Here is a 17,234-nt window from a genome sequence, read left to right on the forward strand (position 1 = left end):
ATGAGCCGAACACCCCCCCGGTTCGGTTTGCAGCAGAACAAATGCGAACAGGCAAAAAATGTGTGCGAACATCGTTAAAGTCTATGGGACACGAATGTGAAAAATCAAAAGTGCTAGTTTTAAAGGCTAATATGCAAGTTATTGTCATAAAAAGTGTTTGGGGACACGGGTCCTGCCCCAGGGGACATGTATCAATGCAAAAAGGAGCAGTGATTTTAATAATGCTTAAAGTGAAACAATAAAAGTGAAATATTCCTTTAAATTTCATACCTGGGGGTGTCTATAGTATGCATGTAAAGTAGAGCATGTTTCCCGTGCTTAGAAAAGTCCCTGCACAAAATGAAATTTCTAAAGGAAAAAAACTACTTGCGGCTATAATTATATGTCGGGTCCCGGCAATACAGATAAAAGTAATTGAAAGAAAAACAGCATGGGTTCCCCCCAGTCTATTACCAGGCCCTTTGGGTCTGGTATGAATATTAAGGGAAACCCCGAACCAAAATTTAAAAAAAAATGCGTGGGGGTCCCCCCAAATTCCATATCAGGCCCTTCAGGTCTGGTATGGATATTAAGGGGAACCCTGCGCAATTAACGACTTATGCGCTTATACGTCAGCAGAATGGCACGGCTGGGCACAGGCACGTACAGGTACGTCCCCTTTAAGTGCCCAGCCGTGGATCGGGCGTGCACCTGGGACCCGGTCCGAAGCTCCATGACCGCGGGACCCGAGGACCCGATCGCCGCCGGTGTCCCGCGATCAGTCACCGGAGCTGAAGAACGGGGAGAGGTGAGTGTAAACACACCTTCCCTGTTCTTCACAGTGGCAGTGTCACTGATCGTCTGTTCCCTGATATAGGGAAAGACAATCAATGACGTCACAAGTCCAGCCCCGCCCCCCTACAGTTAGAAACACATATGAGGTCACACATAACCCATACAGCGCCCCCTAGTGGTTAACTCCTAAACTGCAATTGTCATTTTCACAGTTATCAATGCATTTTTATAGCACTTTGTGCAAAAGTGTCCGATGTGTCCGCCATAATGTCAGTCACAAAAAAAAAATGCTAATCGCCGCCATTACTAGTAAAAAAAAAATTACTAATAAAAATGTCATAAAACTATCCCCTATTTTGTAAACGCTATAAATTTTGCGCAAACCAATCGTTAAACACTTATTGCGATTTTTTTTTTTATACCAGAAATAGGTAGAAGAATACGTATCGGCCTAAACTGAGGAAATCTATCTATCTATCTTTTTTGGGGATATTTATTATAGCAAAAAGTAAAAAATATTGATTTTTTTTCAAAAATGTCGCTCTATTTTTGTTTATAGCGCAAAAAATAAAAACCGCAGAGGTGATCAAATTCCACAAAAAGAAAGCTCTGTTTGTGGGAAAAAAAGGACGCCAATTTTGTTTGGGAGCCATGTCGCACGACCGTGCAATCGTCAGTTAAATTGACGCAGTGCCGAATCGCAAAAAGGGGCAAGGTCCTTTAGCTGCATAATGGTCCGGGTCTTAAGTGGTTAAGGGGAACCCTGCTCAATTAAAAAAAAAATAATAATATATCCATACCAGACCTGAAGGGCCTCATATGGAATTTGGGGGGATCCCCACACACTTTTTATTTTTTAATTTTGGTACGGGGTTTCCCTTAATATTTATACCAGACCCAAAGATTTTTAACCACTTAAGACCCGGACCAAAATGCAACTAAAGGACCCTGCCAGGTTTTGCGATTCGGCACTGCGTCGCTTTAACAGACAATTGCGCGATCGTGCGACGTGGCTCCCAAACAAAATTGGCGTCCTTTTTTTCCCACAAATAGAGCTTTGTTTTGGTGGTATTTGATCACCTCTGCGGTTTTTAGTTTTTGCGCTATAAACAAAAATAGAGCGACAATTTTGAAAAAAATGCAATATTTTTTACTTTTTGCTATAATAAATATCCCCCAAAAAATATATATAAAAAAAAATTTTTTCCTCAGTTTAGGCCGATACATATTCTTCTACCTATTTTTGGTAAAAAAAAAATCGCAATAAGCGTTTATGGTTGGTTTGCGCAACATTTATAGCATTTACAAAATAGGGGATAGTTTTATTGCATTTTTATTATTTTTTTCTTTTTACTACTAATGGCGGCGATCAGCGATTTTTTTCGTGACTGCAACATTATGGCGGACACTTCGGGCAATTTTGACACATTTTTGGGACCATTGTAATTTTCACAGCAAAAAATGCATTGTTTACTGTGAAAATTACAGTTGCAGTTTGGGAGTTAACCACAGGGGGCGCTGATGGGGTTATGTGTGACCTCATGTGTGTTTACAACTGTAGGGGGGTGTGGCTGTAGGTGTGACATCATCGATTGTGTATCCCTATAAAAGGGATCACACGATCGATGCCGCCGCCATAGTGAAGAACGGGTAAGCTGTGTTTACACACAGCTCTCCCCGTTCTTCAGCTCCGGGGACCAATCGCGGGACCCCAGCGGTGATCGGGTCCGTGGGTCCCCGGTCCCGGAGCTACGGACCGGGTCGCGGGCGCGCGCCCGCGACCCACGGCTGGGTACTAGCACAGGACGTACCTGTACGTGCATGTGCCCAACCGTGCCATTCTGCCGACGTAAATGTGCAGGAGGCGGTCCTTAAGTGGTTAAAGGGTGTTCCGCGGCTTTTCGAATTTGCCGTGAACACCCCAAATTGTTCGCTGTTCGGCGAACGGGCAAACAGCCAATGTTCAAGTCGAACTCATGTTCGACTTAAACATAAAGCTCATCCCTATTGCTCAGTGAACTTCAGGATTTTATGGTGAGTACAAAAATCCTATGTTTATTGTGCAGCTATCATGTGATTGTCCTAGATTTACTTGTAAACAACAATAATGCTTTTTCTTGTAAACTTCTAGGTGTATTATGGGTTTTATAAGCAAAGATAAAGAGCGTATGCTACTAAAAGACAAAGAACCCGGCACATTTTTATTGAGGTTTAGTGAAAGCAGTAAAGAAGGAGCCATCACATTTACCTGGGTGGAGAGATCACAAAATGGTAAGACAGCTGCACATTCGTAGGATGCAAACACTAATTTAAATCGGAACTTCAGACCTTTTTTTTTTCCCATCTATTAAATCCTCTGCACTTGTTTTAACTTTGGATAGTAAAATATTTATGTTCTGCCAGTAAATACCATATGCAGCCCACTTCCTGTTTCTTGTCTGTAAAAAAGCCTAGGCTTGTGACATCATGCACATCTCTCTCTCAGGCCTCGTACACATGACTGTTTTCCTCGATAGAATCCATCAAGAAACTTGTTGGCAGAGCTTTTTTGCCGAGGAAACAGGTCATGTGTATGTTTTTCATCGAGGAACTCGATGAGGAAAAAAGAGAACAAGTTCTCTTTTTCCTAGACGAGAGTCTCAATTTCCTCGTCGTGTTCCTCGTCGGGCTGGTTTTCGACGAGAAACACGTGTATGCTAAGAAACCCGCGCATGCTCAGAATAAAGTATGAGACGGGAGCGCACCTTCGGTAAAAGTAGCGTTTGTAATGGAGATAGCACATTTGTAACGCTGCAACAGTCTGAAAAGTGCAAATTGTCTCTTACCACACTTTTACTTAAAAAGCAGTAACATGAGATTAGCAAAAGCAGCCCCAAGGGTTGTGCCAGTGGAATCGAACTTCCCCTGCTGTTGTATGTGTTCTACGTCACCGCGTTTGAGAACGAGGAGATTTGGTCTTGACAGTGTGTACGCAAAGAAAGCTTGTCGAATTCCTCGACAAGCCTAACAAGGAACTCATCGAGGAAAACGATGTGTCTTTTCCGACGAGTTCCTCCGTCGTGTGTACAAAGCCTCAGCTTCAGCTGCCCACAGTTAAAATGATTGCAGCCAGATGGAGATTTCTGCAGCATATTTGGCAAGTACAGAATATATATATATATATATATATATATATATATATATATATATATATACATATGCAAAGTGGTTGGAAGAAAGCTTCAGAATGGCAAAGATGTTTTTATTACAATTTATGTGAGCATACGGCAGTTCCTCTTTAACATACAGCGAGTAAAATAAGTATTGAACACCTCACCATTTTTCGAGGTAAATATATTCCTAAGTCTGGGTTCACTCTGGTGCAACACAGCAGCCGTCCTACTTTGGATTCGACTTTGCCCTGCGACTTGAAGCCGACATACCTCTGACTTTCAATGAACGGGGATCGGACTTGGATCCCAGCCAATACCAGGCACCCTGACGCCCTGCGGCCCCCCACCCCAAAGCACCCTATCCCAATGTTAATGAGGACAAGGGCCTCTTCCCAACAACCCTGGCCGTTGGTTGTCGGGGTCTGCGGGCGGGGGGCTTATCGGAATCCAGGAGCTCCCTTTAATAAGGGGCCCCCCAGATCCCGGCCCCCACCCTATATGAATGAGTATGGGGTACATCGTACCCCTACCCATTCACCTGGGGGAAAAAGTGTCAAGAAAAAAAACACACACTACACAGGTTTTTAAAGTAATTTATTAGGCAGCTCCGGGGGTCTTCTTTCGACTTCTCCTCTCTCTCCAGCCTCTTCTCCCGCTCTCCGGTTCTTCTGCCGGTCTCCTCCGCTATCTTCTACTAGCTCTTTTACTAACGTTGCCCTGATCTTCTCCATTGTCTTCTTCCCTCTTTTCTTCTTCCGATGTTGAAACTACGCTCTCTCCCACTGTAATGCCGTGTGCGAGGTGCGCAACGACATATAGGCATGCCTATATAAGTCGTTGTGCACTGCACACACTGCATTACAGCGGGAGAGAGCATCGTGTCAACAAACGGAAGAAGACGACGGAGAAGACCGGACCACCGCTAGTAAAAGAGCTAGCAGAAGATAGCGGAGGAGCTAGGCAGAAGGCACTGGAGAGCGGGAGAAGAAGTCGGAAGAGACCCCCGAAGTCGGAAGAGACCCCCGAAGTCGAAAGAAGACCCCCGATGTCGGAAGAAGAGAGCTGACTAAAAAATTACATTAAAAACCTGTCTAGTGTGTTTTTTTTATTGACACTTCTTTCCCCCAGGTGAATGGGTAGGGGTACGATGTACCCCATACTCATTCACATAGGGTGGGGGGCCGGGATCTGAGGGCCCCCCTTATTAAGCCCCCCCGCCCGCAGACCACGAAAAAACAGCGGCCAGGGTTGTCGGGAAGAGGCCCTTGTCCTCATCAACATGGGGACAAGGTGCTTTGGGGTGGGGGGCCCCACGGCGCCCCCCTGCCTCAAAGCACTCACCCCCTCCTGTTAAGGACATGCGGCCTGGTACGGTTCAGGATGGGGGGGGCGCCCGCTCGTCCCCACCCCCTTTCCTGGCCGGCCGGGCTGCGTGCTCGGATAAGGGTCTGGTGTGGAATTTGGGGGGGACCCCCCCCCACACCGTTTTTTCGGCGTAGGGGGTTCCCCTTAAAATCCATACCAGACCGAAGGGCCTGGTATGCTCTTGGAGGGGGAACCCATGCCGTGTTTTTTATTTAAAATTTGGCGTAGAGTTCCCCCTCAAGATCAGCAGAGCACAAGTTGCATGCCAAAGTCGGAGCATGCAAGACGGCGTTCCGATTTTGATCTGACTTCAATGATATTCGATGGGCTGAAGTAGGATCAAAGTCGGACCAAAGTAGTACAGGGAGCATTTTCAAAGTCGGACCGACATGTGTCCGACCAGTTCTCATAGGGAAACATTGATTTTCACACGTCATGCGACATGAGCTCCCAATGTCGGAGCGTTTGTTGCACCAGTGTGAACCCAGCCTCAAGGTGCTATTGACATGACATTTTCACCACGTGTCAGTAACAACCCATGCAATCCAACCATACAAAGAAACCAAAACAAATAAGGTCAAAAATGAAGTTATGTGTAATAAAATGCAATGACACAGGGAAAAAGTATTGAACACGTCAACTGAAATTCATTTAATACTTCGTACAAAATCTTTTGTTGGTATTGACAGCTTCAAGACGCCTCCTGTATGGAGAAACTAGTCTCATGCACTGCTTGGGTGTTATTTTGACCCATTCTTCCACACAGTCTTCAAAGGGGTTGTAAAGGTTTGTCTTTTATTTTCTAAATTGGTTCCTTTAAGCTAGTGCATTGTTGGTTCACTTACCTTTTCCTTCGATTTCCTTTCTAAATTTTTTTTTTTCTTTGTTTGAATTTCTCACTTCCTGTTTCTCCTCAGTAAGCTTTCCACCATCATCTGAGCGGTGGAAAGATTTTTAGAACAGCTTACTGGGGAGGAACAGGAAGTGAGAAATTCAGACAAAGAAAAAAAACATTTAGAAGGGAAATAGAAGGAAAAGGTAAGTGAACAAACAATGCACTAGCTTAACCACTTCCCGCCCGGCCTATGGCCGATTTACGTCCGGGAAGTGGTTATGAAATCCTGACAGGACGTTCTAGAACGTCCTGCAGGATTTCATGCCGCGCGCGCCCGTGGGGGCGCGCATCGCGGCGATCGGTGATGCGGGGTGTCAGTCTGACACCCTGCATCTCCGATCTCGGTAAAGAGCCTCCGGCGGAGACTCTTTACCACGTGATCAGCCGTGTCCAACCACGGCTGATCACGATGTAAACAGGAAGAGCCGTCGATGGCTCTTCCTCACTCGCGTCTGATAGACGCGAGTAGAGGATAGCCGATCGGCGGCTCTCCTGACAGGGGGGGTTAGCGCTGATTGTTTATCAGCGCAGCCCCCCCTCGGATCGCCACACTGGACCACCAGGGATGCCCACCCTGGAGCACCAGGGTGGGCAAAAAAAAATAAAAATGCCAGAAAAAAAATAAATAAATAAAAATAAAATAAAAAAAAAAGCATAAAGAAAAAAGATGCCAGTCAGTGCCCACAAATGGGCACTGACTGGCAACCTGGCAAAAATCAGTGCTGCCACCCCAGTGTCCATCAGCGCCACCCCAGTGTCCATCAGCGCCACCCCAGTGTCCATCAGTGCCACCCCAGTGTCCATCAGTGCCACCCCACAGTGCCCATCCATGCCCAGTGCCCACCTATCAGTGCCCATCTGTGCCACCCATAAGTATCCATCAGTGCCGCCCATGAGTGCCCATCTGTGCCGCCTATGAGTGCCCATCAGTGCCGCCCATGAGTGCCCATCAGTGCCGCCTATGTGTGCCCATCAGTGCCGCCTATGTGTGCCCATCAGTGCCGCCTATGTGTGCCCATCAGTGCCGCCTATGTGTGCCCATCAGTGCCGCCTATGTGTGCCCATCAGTGTCGCATACCAGCGCCGCCAATCAGTGCCACCTCATCTGTGCCCGTCAGTACCACCTCATTGATGTCCATCAGTGCCATCTCATCGGTGCCCATTAGTGCCGCCATATCAGTGCCCGTAATTGAAAGAGAAAACTTATTTACAAAAAAATTAACAGAAAAAAATAAAAACGTAATTTTTTTTCCAAATTTTCAGCCTTTTTTTAGTTGTTGCGCAAAAAAAAAAAATCGCAGAGGTGATCGAATACCACCAAAAGAAAGCTCTATTTGTGGGAAAAAAGGACGCCAATTTTGTTTGGGTACAGTGTAGCATGACCGCGCAATTGCCATTCAAAGTGCGACAGTGCTGAAAGCTGAAAATTGGCTTGGGCGGGAAGCTGCGTAAGTACCTGGTATGGAAGTGGTTAAAGTAACCTATTTAGAAAATAAAAAACAAACCTTTACAACCCCTTTAAGGTTCCGTAGGCCTCTTCTATGAACTCTGATCTTTAGTTCTTTCCATAGATTTTCTATTGGGTTCAAATATTGAGAGTTTCCTTGGCATTGCGTTTGGGATCATTGTCTTGCTGAAATGTCCACCCACAATTCATCTTCTTCATCCTGGTAGATGGCAGCAGATTTATATTAAGAATATCTTGGTGCACTTTTCAGTACAGTTTGCCAGTGCCGTATCCTGAAAAACAGCCCCATACCAATAGAGGTCGACCAATATGGGTTTTTCTCTGGCCGATACCAATGCCGATATTTAGAAATCGGGGCGGCCGATATATGATGCCGATTTTTTTTTTTTTTTTGGGCAGGTGGCACTAATTGGCACTGGCAGGTTGCACTGGATGGAACCAATTGGCACTGGCAGGTGGCACTGGATGGAACCAATTGGCACTAGCAGATGGCACTGATTGGCAGGTGGCACTGGATGGCACTGGCAGGTGGCACTGGATGGCACTGGCAGGTGGCACTGGATGGAACCAATTGGCACTAGCAGATGGCACTGATTGGCAGGTGGCACTGGATGGCACTGGCAGGTGGCACTGGATGGCACTAGTTAGCATTGGCAGTTGGTACTGGCAGATGTCACTGATTGGCACGTGGCACTAAGGTGACACTGGCAAGTGGCACTAATTGGCACTGGCAGGTGGCACTGGATGGCAATAGTTAGCACTGTCAGGTGGCACTGGTTGGCACTGGCAGGTGGCACTGGATGGCCTTGGCAGGTGGCACTAGATGGCACTAGTTGGCACTGACAGGTGGCACTAAATGGCACTAGTTGGCACTGACAGGTGGCACTGGATGGCAATAGTTGGCACTGGATGGCACTGGCAGGTGGCACTGGATGGCATTGACAGGTGGCACTAGTTGGCAGGTGGCACTGGATGACACTGGCAGGTGGCACTAGTTGGCATGGCATTGGCAGGTGGCACTGGATGGCATTGGCAGGTGGCACTGGATGGAATTGGCAGGTGGCACTGGATGACACTGGCTGGTTGGCATTAGCAGATGGCACTGGCAGGTTTCACAGCACATAATGTAGCTGTGTGAAACTCACTCTCTCTTCATACAGTTTCACATGGTGCTACAGAGAGCAGAGAGAGAGGAGCTCAGATTCATTGTAATGTTGGAGGTGGGCAGGACCCGGGGTGGGCAGGCCCCAGCAGCTATCCAGCCAATGATCTCATCCCATTGGCTGGTGTTGGACAGCTGAGTCCCGCCCACCCCGACATCAGACCGTGCTAGCGACAGCTCCCTTCTCTGTTTCACACACACGGCGCTGCTCTGCAGACAGTGTGGAGAAGGGAGGGGAACCCCATGTTCCTCCTTCCTTCTCCACACTCTGCTGCAGATGTGCTAAATATCGGCCACATTTGGATAATTATCGGCCAATGCCGATTTCTCCAAAATGACCGAATATCGGCCCGATATATCGGTCAGCCTCTACATACCATGATGTTCCCACCTCCAAATGTCACTGTTGGTATTGGGGTGGTTTTGAAGTGATGTGCAGTGCCATTTGACCCCAAGCATGGTGTGTATTATGGCATCCAAAGAGTCCAATTTTGGTCTCATCTGACCAGACGATATTCTCCCAATATTTCACAGGATTGTATAAATGTTGTGCAGCAAACTTCAACATGCGTTTTCTTCAGCAATGGAGTCTTGTGTGGCGAGTGTGCTTATAGGCCATAGCGGCTGAGTGCATTACTTATTGTTTTCTTTGAAACAATTGTACCTGCTAATTCCAGGTCTTTCGGAAACTCTCCACAAGTGATCCTTGGCTTTTGGACAACTCTTCTGATATTTAGTTACACTCCTGTAAAATCTTGGGAGGAACACCTGATCGTGGCCGGTTTATTGTAAAATTATGTTCTTTCTGCTATCAGATTATGGCCCCAACAGTGCTCCCTGGAACATTCAGAAGTTTAGAAATCCTTCTGTAACCAATGCCATTAGTATTTTTTGCAACAATAAGGTTGCGAAGGTCGAGAAAGCTCTTTGCTTTTTCCCATCATGAGATGTTTCTTGTGTGACACCTTGGTAATGAGACACCTTTTTATAGGCCATGAGTTAAGACTGAACCAGCTGATATTAATTTGTACTGACAAGGGGCAGCATTGCTGTCTAATTACTGATAGATTTCAGCTGGTATCTTGGCTTTTCATGCCTTTTTGCACCTCCCTTTCTTCATGTGTTCAATACTTTTTTCTTGTGTCATTCCATTTGATTACACATAACTTAATTTCTGAACGTATTTGTTTTGGTTTCTTTGTATGTATGGATTGCATAGGTTATTAGCGACATGTGGTGAAAATGTCATGTCAATAGCACGTTTAGAAATATATTTACCTAGAAAAATGGTGACATGTTCAATACTTATTTTACCCGCTGTATCTCTAGCACTGCTAGAAATGGCGGGTTTTTAAGCCCTCTATGGGCAGGCTGGTTATACTGAAGTTGATCCATCAATTGACTTCAGTACAATCAGCCTGTCTGTTTTTGCTGTTTTTTTGCCCACCTATAGCTGCCCATATTCTGTCAGTGGGGAAGACTGCATGAGTCATTCCCCCAGCAACAGTGACTGGCTGTGTTGATGGGAAAAAACTGTGTTAACGGAAAGAAAATTGCATAAAGTATGGCCTGCCTTAGAAGACTGTAAAGCAGGTCCTTAGAGTTGCCTCCTATACCTCACTTGTGATGCTAATGTTAGCTCACTGTTCAATAGTTTGTATTTGCAGATTAGAGCACTGCTTAGTTTCAGCTCTATTAAAGAGCTCATGAAGAAATTTTCTTTACTTTTAGGCCTCGTACACACGACCGAGAAACTCGAGGGGCGAAACACATCATTTTCCTCGTCGAGTTCCTTGTTGGGCTTGTTGAGGAACTTGACAAGCTTGCTTTGCGTACACACTGTCAAGCCAAAATCTCCTCGTTCTGAAACGCGGTGACATACAACACATACAGTACAGACCAAAAGTTTGGACACACCTTCTCATTCAAAGAGTTTTCTTTATTTTCATGACTATGAAAATTGTAGAGTCACACTGAAGGCATCAAAACTATGAATTAACACATGTGGAATTATACATAACAAAAAAGTGTGAAACAACTGAAAATATATTTCATATTCTAGGTTCTTCAAAGTAGCCACCTTTTGCTTTGATTACTGCTTGGCACACTCTTGGCATTCTCTTGATGAGCTTCAAGAGGTAGTCACCTGGCGCAGCACCCCATCACTCTCCTTCTTGGTCAAATAGCCCTTACACAGCCTGGAGGTGTGTTTGGGGTCATTGTCCTGATGAAAAATAAATGATGGTCCAACTAAACGCAAACCGGATGGAATAGCATGCCGCTGCAAGATGCTGTGGTAGCCATGCTGGTTCAGTATGCCTTCAATTTTGATTAAATCCCCAACAGTGTCACCAGCAAAGCACCCCCACACCATCACACCTCCTCCTCCATGCTTCACGGTGGGAACCAGGCATGTAGAGTCCATCCGTTCACCTTTTCTGCGTCGCACAAAGACACAGGGGTTGGAACCAAAGATCTCAAGTTTGGACTCATCAGACCAAAGCACAGATTTCCACTGGTCTAATGTCCATTCCTTGTGTTCTTTAGCCCAAACAAGTCTCTTCTGCTTGTTGCCTTTCTTTAGCAGTGGTTTCCTAGCAGATATTCTACCATGAAGGCCTGATTCACACAGTCTCCTCCTAACAGTTCTAGAGATGTGTCTGCTACAAAAGGTGGCTACTTTGAAGAACCTAGAATATGAAATATATTTTCAGTTGTTTCACACTTTTTTGTTATGTATAATTCCACATGTGTTAATTCATAATTTTGATGCCTTCAGTGTGAATCTACAATTTTCATAGTCATGAAAATAAAAGAAAACTCTTTGAATGAGAAGGTGTGTCCAAACTTTTGGTCTGTACTGTACAACGGCAGGGGAAGTTCGATTTCACTGGCTAAACTCTTGGGGCTGCTTTTGCTAATCTCATGTGTTTGCGTGTTAAATAAAAGTTTGGTAAGAGACGATTTGCACTTTTCAGTCTGTTACAGCTTTAACCACTAGGGGTCCGCGCTATAGTCGAATGACGGCTACAGCGCGGACCTGAAAAGCCAAGTGGACGTCAATTGACGTCCGCCCCTTTGCGCGTTCCCCGCGCGCGCTCCAGAGCGCACAGCGGGGAACTTCTGTGCTGCCCGTGTCCCTTGGACACAGCCAATTACAGATCGCCGCGAACGGCCAATCAGAGTGGCCGTTTGCTAGGCGATCTGTGCGGCCAATGAGAGATGATCTCATATGTAAACATATGAGATCATCTCTCATTGCCGTTTTACACAGAGACAGCGGTGCTGTCTCTGGAGAGGAGACCGATCTGTGTCCCTTGTACATAGGGACATAGATCGGTCACCCCCCCCAGTCACCCCTCCTCCACCTACAGTTAGAACTTAGAACACTATATAGGACACACATTTAACCCCTTCCTCACCCCCTAGTGTTAACCCCTTCAATGCCAGTCACATTTATACTGTAATTAGTGCATATTTATAGCACTGATCGCAGTATAAATGTGAATGGCGCCAAAAATGTGTCAAAAGTGTCCGATGTGTCCGCCATAACGTCGCAGATCGCCGCCATTTCTAGTAAAATAATAAAATAATAAAAAATAATAATTCTGTCCCCTATTTTGTAGGCGCTATAACTTTTGCGCAAACCAGTTGCTTATTACGATTTTTTTTTTTTTTTTTTTACCAAAAATATGTAGAAGAATACGTATCGGCCTAAACTGAGAAAAAAAATGTGTTTTATTTTTTTTTTTAATTGGGATATTTATAAAGTAAAAAATATTGTATTTTTTTCAAAATTGTCGCTCTTTTTTGTTTATAGCGCAAAAAATTAAAACCGCACAGGCGATCAAATACCACCAAAAGAAAGCTCTACTTGTGGGGAAAAAAGGACGTCAATTTTGTTTGAGAGCCACGTCGCACGACCGCGCAATTGTTAGTTAAAGCGACGCAGTGCCGAAAGCTCAAATTTCACCTGGGCAGGAGGGGGGTATATGTGCCCAGTAAGCAAGTGGTTAAAAATGTGTTATCTCCATTACAAATGCTACTTTTACTCCCGTCTCATACTTTAATCTGAGCAAACGCGGGTTTCTTAGCATACAGATGTCCGAGTTTCTCGTCGAAAACCAGCCCGTCGAAGGAACTCGACGAGCCAATTTGGACTCCCGTCGAGGAAATAGAGAACTTGCTCTCTTTTTGGCTCGTCAAGTTTCTCGACAGTTTCCTCGACGAAAATGTACACACGACCGGTTTCCTCGTCAAAAAAATATTTCCCAGCAAGTTTCTTGGAGTTGCTGGTTTTTGCCGAGAAACTCGGTCGTGTGTACGAGGCCTCAGAGTGGTAAGGATGTGGAACTCCCTTCCACAATTGGTGGTTTCAGTGGGAACGTGTTGCTAATTTACACAAAAACCTTTAGATGGGCATCTTATTGAACACAATATAGAGGGATATGGGAAGTGGTGTATTTATTCAAACTTACCAATTATGAAACCCGATGAAACTGTGAAACTTTGAATGAACACTATGCTGATCAGATCTCAAATCTATAAAAAAAAACTTGAAATACAATATTACCTTTAAATATATAACCTGAATAATAATGGCAACCTGATAACATGAGATAATAATACAATGGGCACGTTGAGATATGTAATGATAAACTATAAGATTACTTTTATATCCATGTATCTAATTTCAGAGCCAGTATTTCATTCTGTGGAGCCTTATACAAAGAGGGAGCTTTCTGCTGTGACGTTTCCAGACATTATTCGCAACTATAAAGTAATGGCAGCTGAAAACATTCCTGAAAATCCACTGAAATTTTTATATCCAGACGTACCAAAAGATGCAGCATTTGGAAGATACTACACCAGACCTACAGATGGTATATATACGAGTATATCATTATTGTGTCTCAGCAAAGGCCTTTCCCAACCCACTTCTACTCACCTTGCATGTGATCTCCTCCCCTGTGACAGTGCTCAGGCCTGGCAACCAATTGTTAGGACTGCACATTGTCACATGACAGAGAGAGTGCTGTTACCTCACCGACACCATTCATTTTAGTGCTGGTTGAGGAAGGCGTAATGAGGAGGAGCAGAATTTCAGGTTTGTTTATTTGCATAGACCAGTGTTTCTCAACTCCAGTTCTCAAGGCGCCCCAACAGGTCATGTTTTCAGGATTTCCCTCAGATGAAACGGCTGTGGTAATTAAAAAGGCAGTGAAACTGATCAAATCACCTGTGCAAAATAATGGAAAGCCTGAAAACATGACCTGTTGGGGCGCCTTGAGGACTGGAGTTGAGAAACACTGGCATAGACGTATTGCACCAGCTGAGACAATTGTAAGTATACGTATGCCATGCCTGTGGGATCCCGGGGGAAGCAAAAAATCATTGTTCTAGTCATCACTACTACAATCATCTAGTGACCACGAGAGCTTTTTCAATTAAAATTCAAAGTGTTCTTTGAACAAGGTGAAGAGACGTAGCAGTGAAGTCACAATCATTATTTCATCCAATCAAAGAATGCTTTGTATTCATTTAGAGCAGTGCTTCTCAAATAGTGGGGCGCGCCCCCCAGGGGGGGCCCGAGGCTCCATAAAGGGGGGCTCGTTCCGGACCACGGCGATCGCGCCATTTAGTATCCGCTTCTGTCCCCAGCCTCCTCCGCTAGTTAGAGGAGCGGACGGCGGGAGGCGGGACATTTTTGAACTGGGGGACGGGACCAGAGAGGTAGCAGCCTGTCATGTTGGACGGCAGGTGATTGGCTGCTAGGAGGTGGTCCTAGCAGCCAATCACCAGTTCGCCCAAAAGTCTCCCCGCCCCGCCCAGTGCTGCTGCGGCTTCACTTGACGAATGTCCCGCCTCCTGCTCTCCGCGCTGAAAAGTTACAGGTAGGGAGGAAGGGAGGAAAAATATATGGAAATGTTAAGAATGAGGAGTGGGGGCTGTGCTGTGGGGGGAAAAGGGGGGTTATGTGATGGGGGAAACTGTGTGCAGGATATGTGATGGGGGTCATGTAAAGGGGGCAATACTTTGTGGGGGGGGTATGTGATGGGGTCATGTAAAGGGGGCAATACTGTGTGGGGGGATATGTGATGGGGCAATACTGTGTGGGGGGGATATGTGATGGGTCAATACTGTGTGGGGGGATATGTGAAGAAGGGCAATACTGTGTGTGGGGGGATATGTGAAGAAGGGCAATATTGTGTGTGGGGGGATATGTGAAGAAGGGCAATACTGTGTGTGGGGGGATATGTGAAGAAGGGCAATACTGTGTGTGGGGGGATATGTGAAGAAGGGCAATATTGTGTGTGGGGGGATATGTGAAGAAGGGCAATACTGTGTGTGGGGGGATATGTGAAGAAGGGCAATACTGTGTGTGGGGGGATATGTGAAGAAGGGCAATACTGTGTGGGGGGATATGTGGATACAGTGTTATGCAGAGGTGTACTTATAACAATTTTATAGACAAATGATACTATTTACAGTCGCGCGGGGGCGCAAAATGTTTTCTTCTTCCTAGGGGGGGCATGACAGAAAATAATTGAGAAGCACTGATTTAGAGAGATGCAAGACATTCTGTGAAAAACGCCCAGAAGATACTGGCAATTACTGTAGTGGTGATTAGTCACTTGCACAGGAATCCCACAGACATGGCCTATGCATACTCGCATTGCTCCAAGTTGGACCAATGTTACTATGCAAATAAAAGCCGTGCAATTTTTTGCGATATGACACTATGTCGCTTTAACTGACAATTGCGCGGTCGTGCGATGTTGTACCCAAACAAATATACATCCTTCCCCCCCCCCCCACAAATAGAGATTTCTTTTGGTGGTATTTGATCATCTCTGCGGTTTTTATTTTTTGCGCAAAAAAAAATAAAAAAACCGACAATTTTGAAAAAACACAATATTTTGCACTTTTTGCTATAATAATTTTTCCCATTTTTTTTTTCTCAGTTTAGGCCGATATAAATTCTTCTACATATTTTTAGTAATAAAAATCGCAGTACGCATATATTATAGTAAGTTATAGCATTCACAAAATAGGGGATAGTTTTATGGCATTTTTATTTTTATTATTTTTTTTACTAGTAATGGCGGCAATCTGCAATTGTTGTCGGGACTGTGACATTATGGCAGACACATCGGACACTTTGACACATTTTTGGGACCATTGTCATTTCTACAGCAATCAATGCTATTAAAATTCACTGATTACTGTAAAAATGTCACTGGCACTAGGGTGCGATCAAGGGGTTACCTGTGTTCCCTAGTGTGTGAGCAATTTCCATGCCACAAACAGGGCTCTGGATATGGTCTCTCGTGCAAAATCCCCGGGTTCTACATCTCCCAAAACATTCAAAAGGCAGCATTTAGGGTCTAGTGGTGTGCTAACCTGGAACACTGCATTAACCATGTTAACCAGTAGAGATGGGGTTTGGGACAGAGATCTCCATGATCATGCTGACATTTAGGGCAAGAGTGATCTGGCTAATCACCCAGTGTGTGCAGGTACAATGGAGTACAATGGAGTACAATGAACCCTGAGTAGGATATGGAATTGTGACAGTTTTTGTAAAGCTTCAATGATTTTAGAGAGCTTTGAATAGCTTTGCTGAGGCTTTCAGAGCAATCTTCGGGTCTATTTTGGAGATGATAATGAAAATGCTGGCTGTCACTTTGAATAGACTACCAGAAGGCTTGCATCAAGTTTAACCACTTGACCTCCAGAAGGTTTTACTCCCTTCATGACTAGACCATTTTTTGCTATCAGCACTTCTCTACTTTAACTGACAATTACGCGGTCATCCAACACTGTATGCAAATGACATTTAGATAATTTTTTTTTTTTTCACACAAATGGATCTTTCTTTTGCGGTATTTGATTACCACATATTTTTTCTATTATTATTATTAGATAAGCGATTAAAGCTGAATTCGATGAAAAGTAAACAATATTTACTACTTTCTGTTATAAAACATATCCAATAAAACATAAAAAATCAAATTTATTCATAAATTTAGACTGAAAAGAGAAAGGAGAGATGGTTTGATATTAAGATTCCCTGCCCCTCATTCCCCACAGTTTTGTTTCTGAATGTCCAGAAGGGGTCAGAAGAGAGAAACAAAAGAACAAGCTTATCATAATTTGTAAATGTTGAGGCTTAAAGTGGTTGTAAACCCCCAAATTATTTGTATTTATTTTTTAAAACCTGAAAGACAAAGGCAGCATAATGAGCTAGTATGACTAGCATACTAGCTCATTATGAATTACTTACCTTAGATCGAAGCCCCCGCAGCGGTCCTCGTCCCCCCCTCCAGCGGCGACATCTCTCCTTGAGGTTACTTCCGGGTATCGCCGCTCCGGCGCTGTGATTGGCCGGAGTGGCGAGGACGTCACCCCTCGCAT

General features: G+C 44.8%; 1 protein-coding gene across 2 annotated transcripts in view; it reads left to right on the plus strand.

Moving 5' to 3' along the window:
* The window catches only part of STAT1 (signal transducer and activator of transcription 1), a 112,479-nt gene that overhangs the window by 91,835 nt on the left and 3,410 nt on the right, over positions 1-17,234 (plus strand). For both annotated transcript variants that reach the window (XM_040357140.1, XM_040357141.1), the window contains exons 20-21: positions 2,906-3,045; positions 13,514-13,699. In XM_040357140.1, coding sequence (XP_040213074.1) covers positions 2,906-3,045; positions 13,514-13,699 — 326 coding nt within the window. The remainder of the gene's footprint in view (positions 1-2,905; positions 3,046-13,513; positions 13,700-17,234) is intronic.

This window comes from Rana temporaria, chromosome 6, assembly GCF_905171775.1.
Source record: "Rana temporaria chromosome 6, aRanTem1.1, whole genome shotgun sequence".
NCBI classification, from domain to species: Eukaryota; Metazoa; Chordata; class Amphibia; order Anura; family Ranidae; genus Rana; species Rana temporaria.